The sequence below is a fragment of the Phoenix dactylifera genome, chromosome 4 (genome assembly GCF_009389715.1).
Source record: "Phoenix dactylifera cultivar Barhee BC4 chromosome 4, palm_55x_up_171113_PBpolish2nd_filt_p, whole genome shotgun sequence".
Taxonomy (NCBI): Eukaryota; Viridiplantae; Streptophyta; class Magnoliopsida; order Arecales; family Arecaceae; genus Phoenix; species Phoenix dactylifera.
Window position 1 is genome coordinate 30,177,187 of NC_052395.1, and position 14,653 is coordinate 30,191,839.

Genomic DNA, 14,653 nt, shown 5'->3' on the forward strand with positions numbered 1-14,653 from the left:
GTCCAAGTCCCTCACCGGATAATCGAGTTTCGCATAGGAAACAGATCTCCGGACAGTGGACCTGTACTAATCGCTTAAAGGATGACATGAAAGACGGCTTGGCCGCCCCCCTGCAATTCCAAGCTAGAATCATCATGGGTCACAGTCCACATAGTCGGCCTCTGACCCATCCTCCCCTAGGGTCACAGGGACGGCCACCGGCTCAACGCCCTGGCCGCCCCCTCCTCCTCCCCCCCGTTCGCAGAGAGAGCAACACTCATGACTGCTGCCCTAACACGCTGCACAACAGTGGGTAAGTCCGTACCCCCTCCCAGCAGTAGTGGCTCGGCCTCCGCGGAAGGGGCGGATCGACCCCCCGCCTCGTATCCGCCTGAGGCCACATCCACTGGCTGACCCAAGTCTGAAGGCAGAGGCCCGAAACGGAAGACTGAAGTCGTCTTGCCGCCGGCCTGCTGGTCTGGCGCAGTCTGGGCCCCCACCCCCATGTCATCTTGGATTCTTTCGCAGAGAATAGTGTGCAAGAATCCAAGATGGTGTTAATTATGATAATAGTGTGCAAGTCTTGGCATGGCTCCAGATCCATCAAGTGATCTATAGAAGCTGCATCAAACCATAGCAGACTAAGTAGATCTTATAGAGAATGCATCAACAAGTCCGACCCCCCACATTAACCTCATTGGATGGATAGGTTAACAACATGGCAGATGGAGTTCGAATTTTCTGCAACAACACAAAAAAATAATGTAGTTGTCAAGCAAATGGGACTTCTTGAGTCCAAAGCAAGTTGGGAGCCCAAAAATTCACTATAGTTTGAGAGGGATCGGAATGCATGCAAATGAAGTACGTTAATGCATACTACTAGATAAATAAACTAGATAAATAAAATGAGCACAAACTAAAGAGGGATATGAATATAGATAGACAACTATTTATATTCAGAAAAAAATAAAATAAAAATATAGATAGATAATTATTTGATTCCTATCTGGATAGTTTTTATAACATTATTTAATTTTATATATTATATTAATATGTTATTAACCTAATTTTTTATGATATTTTTGATTCGTGAAAAATCTATATATATATATATATACTTTTAATATTCAAATTATATCTATATCAAGGTCCGACGAACCGGTCTGTAACCGGTACACAGGAGTAGTGAAAATCAGTACGGGCCGGTTCTATGCCGGAGACGAAGAAAACGAAGAGAAGAAAAGAAAGCGCGAAGAAGAAAGGAAGGGAGGAGACCTATGGCCGCCATCGGAGAGCCGCGAAAAAGCGTCGGAGGCCGAGGGAGGGCGGGGGCGGCCGCGCGTTCTTTTTTTCTTTTTCGGCTCTGGCGGGGAAGAGCTGGCCAATTCGTACCGGAACCGTATCGATTTGGTAGGCGACCGGTACGGCGTATCTTGATGTATATTAATATTGATAAAAAAAATTAATTTTTATTTCCTATTATCAGTGCGCGTTCACAATACGGTAAAGGAAAGACGATACGGTTGCCAAAAAAAAAAAAAAGGAAGGAAAGATGGTACCATTTATAACCCACGGATGGCGAATTTCCGGGGTCAGGAGACCGGCGAAGCAACTGGGAGTTCACTTCCTTCCTAATTCCATTAAAAAAAAGACAAACCCCTAAACACCAAAAAGGAAAGGAAAAACCGGCAAAGCAAATGGCGGTGCTGTCCCAGCCAGTTTCGCGCTCGCATGGCGGCGAGGTTTTCTGGCGGTTCCTCTCATCCTCGAACGGATTATCCAGTCGAATTCGTGCCACCGGTGAGTATCCATTAGCCGAATTCCGGTTTAGACGGGATTTTTGGAAAAATCTTGATATATTTTATATCTAGATTATTTCGTGATTTCGATCTTTAATGAAATAAAATGGATGCTAGATTGTCACACGGGAATTATTTCTAGGATTGTTTTCTTAGTCACAGATTCAGAGACTGATAGTATTGCCTGCAATTTGAGTTCAGGTTAGGGTTTTAAGATCAGGGTTTATGGATTTAGGGTTTTAGAGTCTAGGTGCCGTTGTCTCAGAAAGCAGTATGGTGATGGCCTTTTCGGGGCTCTCTTTTATTTAATCTGAATTAATCGTTATTTTCATTGTAAATTGCTAACTTAAGATTACGACTTATATCCCCTTAAAGGATTTCTTTCTTTCTTTGTTTCTTTTTTTTTTTGGGAGGGGGTTGGGGGTGGGGGCGGGGGTATGGGGCGTGGTGTGGTGCAGTTGCAGTTTGGAGCCCCTTGCTAGTATATGGAAGGTATAGGCATGGATCTTGATCTTGACGATATATCCTTAGCGCTTCTGAAATTCTTTTGGTAATTATCTTTGCAATCAAAGAATTGAAGACTCAACTGATGACTTTTACCTTTCTCCTGTAACATAAAACAAATGATAAAACGTTGTGATTTATAGGTGATTTCGGCAAGTTTATTAAGAAGTATTCTGTCAGGATTTCTCCCTTAAAGAAGGAATTGAACAATTTGAAAGGCATGACGAGCATGAGAAGCTGGGGAATATGTTCATATATCCCTATGATGCACAATAAAAGTGTAGTGTGGTGGCAGTATGCAGAATCATATGCTCGTGACTGGTGTGGCAGATTTAATCAGCCTACTGTGCTTCAGCTTCCCCTGCCTGGATCTGTCAATGACCATAAGCGCTGTGATATCCATTACACTTGGTTTCCGGTACCTTTGATATTATTTGCATTGGTCTAGGACTGCAGAGTGCAGAAAGGTGGAGTACCTGATGAGAAATTGTTATCAGAAGAATAGCATATAGAGTGCAATTGCTCCCTTTTTTTGTTTTCATTTTCAAGCATTATTAATTTGGAGCATGTAAATTAGAGTTCTCATGATAGTATGGTTCGTGGTTTATTTATTACTGTATAAGTACTGGGTATATGCTTGTGATAGTTGTAAAATGTCAATGATGCATAGTTTAATTCTGGGGTCTTTTTATTTCCTTATTAGAGTTTAGGCACTTGACTTAATCACTAATATTCAATTATGAGCTTTTTAAATCATTTTTGCAGGCGCAAGGTCTCGTAAGCAGTTTGGTTTGTTCCCAAGTTCATATAAATGTTATTTTCTATTTTATTATGCATGTAAACCCCTGTTCTGCCAAACTCTTTTTTGTGGGTGCCGCATGTTTAGACGCACTTTGCCATTCTATGATACCAGATGATTAGAAGACCAGCTTGCTTGTCCAATGCAGCATGCATGGCTACATTTGTTTCATTGCCATTTTATGTTGCATATTCGGTAGGTTTAAAATTTATTGCAAGTCAAAACTGTCTACTTAGGCATTCTGCTAATATCAGAACTTCTTTAAAACCAGAAGAATTGGTGTTTCTCCCATCAAGAAAGGAAAAGGTGGCGCTGTTTTCAATGAAACTCCAGGTTCCACGTAGGAGAGGTCAAAGCTTGTTGAGTTGCAAATTTTCATCTCCTATAGCAGATGGTCTCCAAAGGGCTAGGTCAGGAGCTATTGATGGGAAACTATCAGGACTATGCCATATGGTCATGGAATACATATCCAATCATCAGGTATGATGGTGAGTCCCCGTATTCTACTTTACTCCTATAGTTGCAACCTCATAATCTGAATTTTGAGCCAAAAATGCATTAGGAGATCCAAACACAACGCACTTGTGCAAGATCTAAATTAATATTCATATGTAAATTATGCAAAATAGTGAACAAGAAAGAGAAAGAGCTTTAGAGGGTTCCCTTGATCAAACTCGAAATTTAATGGATGACCATATGCAAAAGTTTAGTGTTTCGGTCAATGTATTTTCACAATATTCAAGGATTCTTAGTTTTATGATGTACAACAAGTCCATGAAAAAGTTATTTATTTTAATTAATTTTTTTAGCTAGTGGTAACATTCTAAAACAAAAAGTTTGACAAATGATGGGTTGTGTTGAAGTATCCAAAAATTATTGTTGCGTAGTCTTGTAATCTGAACTGCCCAGGTAACTGTCTGCTAAGGTGTTATTGCCTTGTAGACCAGAAAAAGGATCGCATTTTTTTGGTATTAAAAGCATTTGAAGCATCAAATCAGATTCATTTGAAGCATCAAATCAGATTCTTGTGAATTTGTTGCTTGGTATTGCAAGATTGTCAGCTCAACATATCTCTTATAATATTGTTTTAGTGGAAGGGAGGAGCAACAGAGACTTGACTCTAGATTAATTTTTTACATGCCATTGCCAAATGAAATCATTCATTTTATCATGTATATGAAGATGAAAAGAACTTTACGTTCGCCCTATGCTAGTTTTGTTTATCCTTCTATTCATTTTTTGTGTCATACCAGGTCGTACTGGTTTTATTAGTTTGTAATTATAAGCATTTCATCATCATGTCCAGCATTTTTGAACAATTCTCTTTTATGTCAAGCGTTTTTTCTTACAACAGTTCCCCTGTATGATAATTAGGTTCTGCAATCTGATTTGAATTGACTTCTGCAGAAGATGATGCTACAGAACTTGCCAAAAGCAGTTATTCTTGCAAATTCATTGATGCTCATTCTGCCTCTCAGAGTCTTGGCAGAAACATGTGAGGCGCGTCGCCCATTTACTGAGATGCCTCTACTTTTTGCTATAGCCCTTATAGGGGCTACTGTGGGGGGTAAGAGACAATACCAATATTATCTCTTGGACATGGACTTGTACTGCCTTGGAATCTGGGAATACTCTCGTTTCTGATTGTTCCATTCTCTTTGATTGATTACTGGTTTGAGAAGTTTCTTATGCAGATATTCATCTGTAACATAAAGAGATAGCCTCTCAGACTTTAAATTCATTATTTACGAGATGCCTTTCATAGTTGATTCTGGTTTTTCACTGTATACGGATGGCAATACAGGAGGATATTTTTCAAATACTTAAGAATATTTTCTTTTCCTTCACTCACTCGAAACTAAGTTAAATTTGATGATATTTCTGTCTATTTTATGGTTGCACTAATGCTAATCACTGTATATTGATTATAACCATCATAAACTGCCCGCAAACTTTCCCTTACTTATTTAGGATCAGCTGTGTGAATCCTTCTCTGCCATTTGTCCCTATCAAGAGTCAAATTCTTTATCGGAGCATGCCTTTTCAAATCCTTCCTTGCAACTTCTGTCCTGATCTATTTAGGTCCTCACTTGACACAATTATGAGTGAACCTCATATTTCTTCATTGAACATGTGTATACCATGTCAATCAATTCTTCATTACCCTATCATTATATACACTAGTAAAATGGGACCCTTTTGCCTGCTCAAAAATAAGTCTCGTGAGGATGACATATGCATCAATTGCATAAGGCTAGTTTTATATGTTTGTCTTCTAAATAGAAAGCCCATATTAGTTGGTATGTAACTCAAACAATTGAGAAACTAATTTTGCCCTTGATTAATTGTTGTAACATGCCAAATGGTTGAGACAAAATCTCATGGTTATGGAGTCAATGTCATGCTTATGATGCAAATTGGCAGAAGTCTGTTTTGGCTATCTCTTGACAAGTGTAATAAGTTGATTGTAGCCCATCAAAATTGATCATTTATCTAACTACTGTATTCTCTGAACCTCTGTATTTTTTCAGTAGTATAATTGGTTAGGAAAATGATGGCAGTGGGTAAATCTGCTAGTTTATTGCTTTTTAGTTGTTTTAAATGGAGTATTATGCTTTGTAGGATTGCTTGCACGGCAGAGAAGAGGGGAACTGGAGCGCTTGAATGACCAGCTGCGCCAGATCAATGCAGCACTAAGAAGACAAGCAAAGATAGAATCTTATGCCCCCAGCTTAAGTTATGCACCAGTTGGTAGAATCTCGGAATCTGAAGTCATTGTGGACCCCAGGAAGCAGCAACTGATCACAATTTTGAGGACAGGGAAAAACTTTCTGAGGAATCAAGATCTAGAGAAAGCATCTGTGGAGTTTAAGGCAGCTTTTGATCTTGCACAGAGTTTGGGAGATCACCTAGAGGAAAAGAAGGCTGCAAGAGGATTAGGTTTGATTTCCTTTTTCATGTGGGCTGCTGTTTATGTTTGTATCTTAGCATACTTTGATAAATTAGAGTGAGTAAATAACTTCATGGGCGGTTCTCTTATTCTTTTTTGAAAATATTTTTTTTTTATGATTTTAAGGTATCTGAAATGCCAATATATTTTCATTCTTTTGCAATGACTCAAATTTTTGTCTTGATCTTACAAAAGTGTATATTATATGACTTTTAATTTACGAGGCCTTGGAGGAAAGAATAGCATGAGAGGATGATTGGAATCCTACCTAGACAGGAAAATACGGCCTTTTTTGCACAGACATAGGATCTGCCATGACTTTCATAACCACATGATTTATATTGATGAACTTTTTATCTGTGTTGACGGATGTTTTTGAAGAAATTAAAAAAATATAGCCAGTTACTGAATTTCAGCTTGTGAATGTTGAAAGACTCTAAAGTGTTAAATCAAGATACTCCATCCATATGGATACGAATATCTTGGTGACGATGAATTTTATGGTTGATTATATGTGTTTACTGTTTCAATGGATAATGCTTATCTTTGACTACCATTACATGATCGCTGAAGGTTATTTATCTGTTTTTGTCAATGTTTTCTAAATCAACTACCATCACTTAGTTTATGAATAAAATAAAATTTTCAGTACATTTTGGCATGTGTATTTGCAGTATTCAGTGTCGTTGATCAAATATTCGATTATCCTCTCTCTCTCTCTCTCTCTCTCTCTCTCTATATATATATATATATATATATATATATATATTCTCTAGGAAGGAATCACGGATCATGTATCTTGTTCCTCAATATGATTATGAGTCACTCTGTTCCAGTTCTTGACATATGGAACTAAGATCAACCTACAGTGTTGCTTTGGTTTACAGCATTACAAACTGAAGTACAATCAAGAAAAGACTATTCTGAAAATATGGTGAGTAAAAATTTCTGTGGGGAAAGGGGGTGGAGAAGGGGAGGTGGGGGGTTGCTCAGGAGAGGGGTGTGGCTTAAGACTATTTAGTTTCGGAAATGCTGGAAGTGGCGAGCTATCACTACTGTTGCATAAGATCATTGTTGCCTAACCTTTTTGACTTTTGCAGGGACCATCTTAGTTCAAAATTAAGTGCTGTGCTAGACGTAAAACTTTTGATAATGTGGCTCTCAGGATCACATGCTTATTCCCCTCACTTTCTTTGTTTTTTTCCCCATAAAATTCAGGTGCATCCCTACAGAGGCTAGGAAAATACAGGGAAGCTATAAAGTACTACTCCAAGATTTTGGAGATATCCAGGCGAGAAGGTGAGGATTCTGGCAGTACAGAGGCTTATGGAGCAATAGCTGACTGCCATGCTGAGCTTGGGGAGCTCGAGCGAGCTGCAAAGTTCTATGACAAATATATAGCAAGGTTAGAAAGTGATTGATTGAGCTCAAGTGCGCCTTAGCCTTCCAGATCATTCATATGACGCCAGTGGAAAATCTTGGGTTTTTTTTGGGGATTGTCGCCATCACAGACTGACATGTTAAGGTCTTTGAAGTCTCAGTAACTTATGGTTGCATTTCCATATCATTTACATATTTCCAGGGTTCTAGATTTTCGAAATCTTTTCTATAAAATTATGTTCAAGGAAATGCTTATATGAGAGGATAGTCGCTTTGTGTGCATTTCCTCCAAGAGTTGTGCTTGACATATGCATGCCTTCAAGTTTGTTTTTGATATGTGGAAAATATTTAGAAATTAATTATTAGATATTTATCAGCAAGCACTACATGAGAATTAGAAGGGATAAATCGACCTTGAGTATGAAGAAGATATCTCAATAGTTATTGGTTGTCCGGCTAGATATCTAAGAGCGGTTTTTAAGAAAACTGCTTTTACTCATTGACCTGAGCGGTGTTTCCCTGGGTTTTGTTTGTCTAGGAGATTCGTGGAGGTTGTCCAAGCTGGTTGTTTGACAATTTCATCGCTCAGCTGATGATGGACTAGTGACATCTAAGTATGAGTATCACTTTTGTTGGTGGTATGTCATCATGTGCCAAGGTAAATATGGGAGGATCGGATCCCTCTTCGTCCAAGGCTTACGGCGACGATGACGATAAGAATAACAATGAGAATAAAAATGACAATGACGATGAGAATGGTAATAAGAATAGCAATAACAATAATAAAAAGCAGCAAAAAAAACACCACACATATGCTTTAACAATGATGTTGCAAGCCCCTCCAATGTTTTAACAATGATATTGCAAGCTCCTCCTGTATTGAATTGAATTGTTGCTAGGATAGGATGAGACTTGCCAGATTGAATGCAGAATACGCGAGCCCGTTGGAAGGTCAAATTGGAACCTTTCAGGCCAGAACTACAGTCCAGTTTGCTTGGTCTTTGTGCACGAATGCGGGTGATTGTTTATTTTAACTTTTTATTCTTTTTAGTATTTATGATCATGCGGTAAAGAAAATGCCTTGGGACTGGGACTGTCTTTCGATGAGAGCAGTACTTAGTGGACGAGGATTGAGGATTTCCTCGATATGTGGGGATTGTGGTGTGAACGAGACGGTGGACTATGCCTTGTTCCAGTGCACATGGGCCAGGGTGATCTGGCAACTGGAAGGGATCCCATGGAAGGTTCGGGGCCAGAGGGACCAGCTTTTACAAGCCATGCGCCTATGTTCGGAGTCCCCATTGCTCAGCCAGGAGGCGACTCGAGTGATCTACACGTCCTACCAAATTTAGCTGGATAGGAACGCTCGAACCTTTGGCGAACGCAATATGTCGCCGAGACTTATGTGGAGAGTGCCCGTGTGTAGGCGGCGGAGATCAGTCACATCATACCTGTCGAAGGGCCCTTGATAGCTCGGAACATCTGGGGTTCTCATTCTGCTTCGGCAGCATCTCATACGGTGTTTTTCACCGGGGAGCCCCGACCTCTGAGTTTCCTCAAGGTCAACTTCGATGAGTCTGTCTTGGACGAAGGTACGAGTGGTGGTGCGGATTTTATTATTTGGGACTTGTCTGTCAGAGTCGTGGCTGCAGGGGGCAGCCAACTCTTCAACATATCGGTTCCGGATGCAGAGCTGAGGGCCGCTTGGGCGGGCCTTCATCATGTCCGGTGTGTTTTACGGGCTAATTTCATCGTCCTGGAGGGCCATGGTCATCAGCTGGATCGAGGGGGTCCAAGGGGCAATGATTGTGTCCACCCTTTGCTCCGAGATATCTGAACAATGGTGAGGGATGGAGGGGCTTTCCAGGCCAAGCATGTCTTCCGTGAAGCTAACGGGCCGCGAACTGAGTGGCTGCTTATGGGGCCAGTCACTCTGATAGTACCATGTGGGCTGGAGATGGGAAGTTGCCCCCGGCACTCCGAGGTATTTTATTTTTTAATTTTATTGGGTGCATCCGTACTCACCTGGTATGATCCACCCGTCTTAGCCAAAAAAAAAAAAGAACAGCAGCATTGGGTTCACTATTTATGTAACCCAGTGGATTTTTTTTTGGGGAAACTAATCACCGATCTAGTGTTGGACCGGAGTATAAGGAATAGTCTCTGTTGATCGGTCTTTTAACTCTCGGTCCCGAGAGTTTTTGGGTTTCTAAATGGTGACGAAACTACCCTTTATTCATCCGTTGGGCTTTCCGGCTTCCTTTGCTCCTCTTCCGCTCGAGCGAGTCCTCTTCCTCTTCCTCTCATTGTCTTCTTCCTCTGGACCCAGGAAGAAACCCTTCTTCGTCTTCCTCTTCCTCTCGACCGGGAGGAATTTTTTCTCGCCTTCGGAAAGAACCCCTTCTTCTTCTTCCTCTCGAACGAGTCCTGTTCGTGTCGACGGAGTCCTCTTCCAGTCGACGGAGTCATCTTCCTGTCGACCGAGTCCACCCCGATAAGCATTCCGCATCGCAGGTAAGGTTCCGCTCGCCCAATGCTAGTGGATACCATAATGCTTGCTATAATCGAAGCTAAACCCTAATCAATATTGCTTCCCGTATTTTTGTTCCGAAGAAATTTTTGTTTTTGGTTTTGAATGTTACGGAATGAAATATTGATTTTGCTTAGGGAAGATTTGTTCTTACTTTTTGAGAACCATAATGTTGACTATAGTGGAAGCTAAACCGTAATCTCTCTTGCTTTCCGTTTTTTTTGTTTCGAATAATTTTTTGATTTCGGTTTTGAATGCTATGGAATCGATTATTGATTTCGCCCAGGGAAGATTATTGGTAGGTGATATATTGGTATAGTATCCTGCGAATACATCATATAAGGTTGCTGTTTTCTTTAATTTTACCCTGCAGTGATTCTTAATTTGATGTTTATTAATTGTCTCACAATGCGTTCTTGAAAGATTTGTTTTATGGATAACGTGTTTCATTAATATTTTTGATGCAGACATTTGATATGGCTCCAATTCAGAGTAGAGGCAAAGCATGTTCTGTTGGCCCGAATAATATGGTCAATTGAAGGTGCTACTTTAGCCATTATGTCCAATTTATTGCCACCCTTGTGCAGTCTATGTCTCGGGAGCAGAATGATAGGGTGACCGCAACTCCTTTTGGACATATGCTAAGTTTGCCATATATCAAGCAGAGTAGGCCTGTCCGAGACACTTTGCTCTCTTTTTGGGATGATGTCGAGGAAGGTTTTTGGTTTGGTAAAGTTTTAGTGCCTTTTTTAGGGAGTGAGTTTGTACTCATCCTTGGTTTGAGTGCCACGGGCGATGAGGTAGAATTGTATAGGGAGGGGAGGGGTTATTTCTAACCTTATCACCCGTTTTTTTGATGGTGACCACAAAAAGGCCGGTAGGGATGCAATAGAAAATAGATTACAATTACTAGTTGGAAAGAGAGGACGACAAGATATAGAGGATTTTACCAAATTATGGGTTCTATACCTCTTTGTGACTATTCTGTTTCCAACTGTACACTACAACGTTCCAAAGGCATTATGTTCATATATTGATGATTTAGACCGATTAGGTTTATATAGTTGGGGTCTTGCCGTTTTTGCTTTTGTTGGACGTAAACATGGATAATCTCCGACCGTCTTATGCATTTTTATGTAACACTTTCTCAGCATCTGGATATAGGTGGGTTTGAATGCTATATCCTTGATTACGCCGTTCATGCATCATCTGCATAATTTAAAGCCTGATATGGTCAACCATCTGAGGGACGGGCAGATGACGAGCCTCCAAGATCCAACTATTAAAACACTCAGCCACGTTAGATGTCATAGTGCCCCAGCGTGGACCTGGAAAAATTGCATTTGCCTAATGCTCAGGGTTGGCATGTAGGAGAAAGGTGGAAGCACCAGGGGCTTCTGATGTAAGCTTCCCAATTAGCTTTTGAAAAACATTAAGCCTTGGAGTATACGCAACAGCATTTAGTAAATCAAGCAGCCTCTTTCTATCAGCTGCACGATAATGGACAAGCACCTGCGATCACAATTAAATATCAGACATACCGGATGGTATATTACTTAGATACTTTCTACTTAAAATTATTTACAATATTATGATGCAAACCTGATTCTTGAAGTTTTCTTTCACATGATGAATACAATATGAGTGGTAGCAACCAGGAAAGTACTTCGGCACCGATTTAATAATTCCCTGATGTCTATCTGTCATAAATGTGAACTTTTGACCATGATACACACTACAACTATGAATAGCTTCTTTGAAAATCCGGCAAAATCATTCCTAGTTTTCATTAGTTTCTGTATCTACCACACTATAAGCTATAGGAAACATATCATCATTGCCATCTTTGGCAGTGGCGCCAAGCAATACACCTCCATCCTTATGTTTTATAAATGTCCCATCCATAAAAATTAGAGGTCGACATCCTTTTATGAAACCCAATAGTGAAGCATGAAAACAAATGAACAGACGTCTGAATCGACCTTCAATTGTTTCGTACTCTGTAATGCTGCCGGGGTTGGTTTGAACAATGGCGTCGCAATACCACCGAATTCGGTCATAAGATAGTGATCTATCACCATAAATCTCCTTCATAGCCAGCTCCTTACCATGCCAAACTTGATGATACGGCAATTGAACACCATATTCCCGACGAATATCTTTTACAATATCAGTCGGCTTATATAATGACATATCTTGAAGTTTATCTTTAATAATGTTCGAAACCCAACGTTTCGAAGCTTTCGGATGTGACCGGATTTGCATCCCTCCTCCACATGTATGGTTATTGTTCATTTTTTTAATTGCAAACTTTTCACCATTACCAAGTCGAGAAGCATGGATACGCCATTCACATTTTTCATATGCACATTCCATAGTAACTCGCTCACAATCGTTCTTCATGAACACAAAATCTCTACAATTTGCGACACAAAAGTTGCGAAAGGTGTCACGAAGAGTTTCGACATTCCTGAACTCCTGACCGACGCTCTCTATACAGCTTTTCCAAGCATCCAACAAATTTCTTTGACTTCCTTCCTCTTCAATTGCAGCTTTTATTTCTTCAACAACTTGGACAAAATTACTTGAGCTACTCTTTGAAATATTTTTGGATCTCCAACTAATTTCAGCACCATGGGATGAGCCACTGTCCATACAAAACGATAAACATAATTTCAGCACACTTATTAATGTTCTTTTAGCTTCAAATGAACTAAATAAAATTTCAAATATGGAATACCTGGTATTGATTACCACATCAGCAGCTTCGATCAAGCTTGAAGAATGAGTAACAACCATCTCAATCACTGCCGCATTTAAGTTCACATGTATTTGATGCATATTATGAACATCTTTATCGCTCATGAGCGTAACAAGCATTCTACATTTGTTTGGACTATAAAACTTAATTTCTATCATTGTAGAAGATAAATATCTCCACCTTTCCACTATTTTCTTGAAAATTTGATCAAGAGTTGTGTCCTCACAGATGGAAATAATAACAGCTTTGCTACGGAAACAACAAATGGCCATGAAAACCGGGCTACTATTGTTCTTTGAAGCCATGATAATGAAAATAGGAGAGATCGACACAAATAATTTGGAGACAATTCTTGGAGCTTAGCTCTGTTATAACAAAGTTAGACGAAGAGTGCAGAATCAGAGGCACCTCAGCAAAATATCTCTGTTAAAACAGAGTTAGAGGGATAGTGGAGCACAATAGAGCATTCATGAACTCCCAAAAAACACCTTATCTTAATTCCCCACACCCTAAGGCAAAACGGAAGAAGATGGCAGACTGGAGCAGAACAGGGCATTCATAAACAAAGAAAGCATGATCTTAATTCCCCACACCCTATGGCAAAACGAAACAAGATGGGAAACAGATGGGTAATCTGCTTATCAAAGAAGACAAGACTCCAGTTCAAATAGATGGGTAATCTGCATATAATCTGCTTGCCGGATGGAGTTCAAACAGAAAATGGAGTTCTCTTTCAACTCCAGTTACCGCGGCCAAATGTAGTAGCTTCAAGGTTTCCAACGGCAAATAGGTGTGGCAAACAGGCCCTACAGACTCTTCTCCCGCCTTCAAAACTCTTCTCTGGACTTCCAACGGTAACCTTCTCCCGCCTTCAAACCAAAAAGCCTTTTGTTGCCCCCCCGATAAGCATACAGTCCGTTGGAACCTCAAAGAACAGAGGACTATGCTTGTGGAGCTCGAAAGAACAGAGGACTTCAAACCAAAAAGCCTTCCGTTGGCCCTCCGATAAGCATACAGTCCGTTGGAACCTCAAAGAACAAAGGACTATGCTTGTGGAGCTCCAAAGAATAGAGGACTTCAAACCAAAAAGCCTTCCGTTGGCCCCCCGATAAGCATACAGTCCGTTGGAACCTCAAAGAACAGAGGACTATGCTTGTGGAGCTCCAAAGTCTTCTCTGGAATTCCAACGGTCACCTTCTCCCGCCTTCAAACCGAATATGGCTTCCGTTGGCCATGCGAACAGGGATTACGGAACTCCAAACGACTTATTTCCTCCCGCCTTCAAACCGAAACTCCTCTTCCGTTGGCCAGGGATTACGGAAACTCCAAACGTCTCAATTTCCCGCCTTCAAAATACTGGGGGCATATTCGGCACATTATCTAGAGACATTTTTCCTCCCAGGGACCGTGAATTATACTTTCGAGAGCCGTTGGACCGTAAGTTTCATTTTCGGTCAACAGGGACGGTTTGTTGTAGCCGAGTCATCCGGAGGGTGGGGAATTAATTACCCCTTTTTTTTTTTTGGGGGGGGGGGGGGGGGGGGGGTGTTGACTCGGAGGGTGGGGAATTAATTACCCCTTTTTTTTTGTGGGGGGGGGGGGGGGGGGGTGCGATTCAATGCGTTTCATGTGAGGGTCGGAGTGCAAAGTCCGGTCTAAAATGTTAGATGGGCCCAACCCAACCCAACATCTTTTATGGGTTGGGTCGAACTCCGGAGTCCGCGCACCGGCTTATATGTTTCCGCACAGAAAATCCTCTAGATCTGCCGTCCACATCCCCCTTCGAAGCCGTACAGTCCACCGATGGAAATCGTCAAACCACAGAAAGAAATAGCCCTTTCGCTTGACGCTACTAATGAAGGGACCGGATGAGTTTAATAGAATTCTCAACGGCAGGTCTATTTTCGCATAAAATATTTATGCGAGATCTTCAAAAGAGAATGACGGCACA

At 40.8% G+C, this 14,653-nt stretch overlaps 1 protein-coding gene across 4 annotated transcripts; it reads left to right on the plus strand.

The window, feature by feature from the left end:
• Window positions 1–1,570: 1,570 nt before the first annotated feature.
• LOC103707140 (protein FLUORESCENT IN BLUE LIGHT, chloroplastic-like) lies at window positions 1,571–7,720 on the plus strand. Of its 4 annotated transcripts, none has more exons than XM_026804673.2 (6): window positions 1,680–1,779; window positions 2,426–3,276; window positions 3,353–3,561; window positions 4,489–4,648; window positions 5,704–6,021; window positions 7,250–7,720. In XM_026804673.2, exons 2-6 carry the CDS (start codon window positions 3,231–3,233, stop codon window positions 7,450–7,452), a joined length of 936 nt encoding a protein of 311 aa, XP_026660474.1. In that variant the 5' UTR covers window positions 1,680–1,779; window positions 2,426–3,230; the 3' UTR covers window positions 7,453–7,720. The 4 variants fall into 4 exon arrangements, with proteins under 4 accessions (XP_008789741.2, XP_026660474.1, XP_038982025.1 ...); XM_039126097.1 differs by lacking the exon at window positions 1,680–1,779 and adding an exon at window positions 2,241–2,328; XM_008791519.4 differs by lacking the exon at window positions 2,426–3,276 and having other exon boundaries at window positions 1,571–1,779.
• The last annotated feature ends 6,933 nt before the right edge of the window (window positions 7,721–14,653 follow it).

Excerpts from the sequence above, each read along its gene's own strand:
- LOC103707140 (XM_008791519.4), top strand. The coding sequence starts at position 1,677 with ATGGCGGTGCTGTCCCAGCCAGTTTCGCGCTCGCATGGCGGCGAGGTT. Across the intron at positions 3,562-4,488 it reads AATACATATCCAATCATCAG|AAGATGATGCTACAGAACTT; the intron begins GTATGATGGTGA and ends TGACTTCTGCAG. Across the intron at positions 6,022-7,249 it reads GAAGGCTGCAAGAGGATTAG|GTGCATCCCTACAGAGGCTA; the intron begins GTTTGATTTCCT and ends CATAAAATTCAG.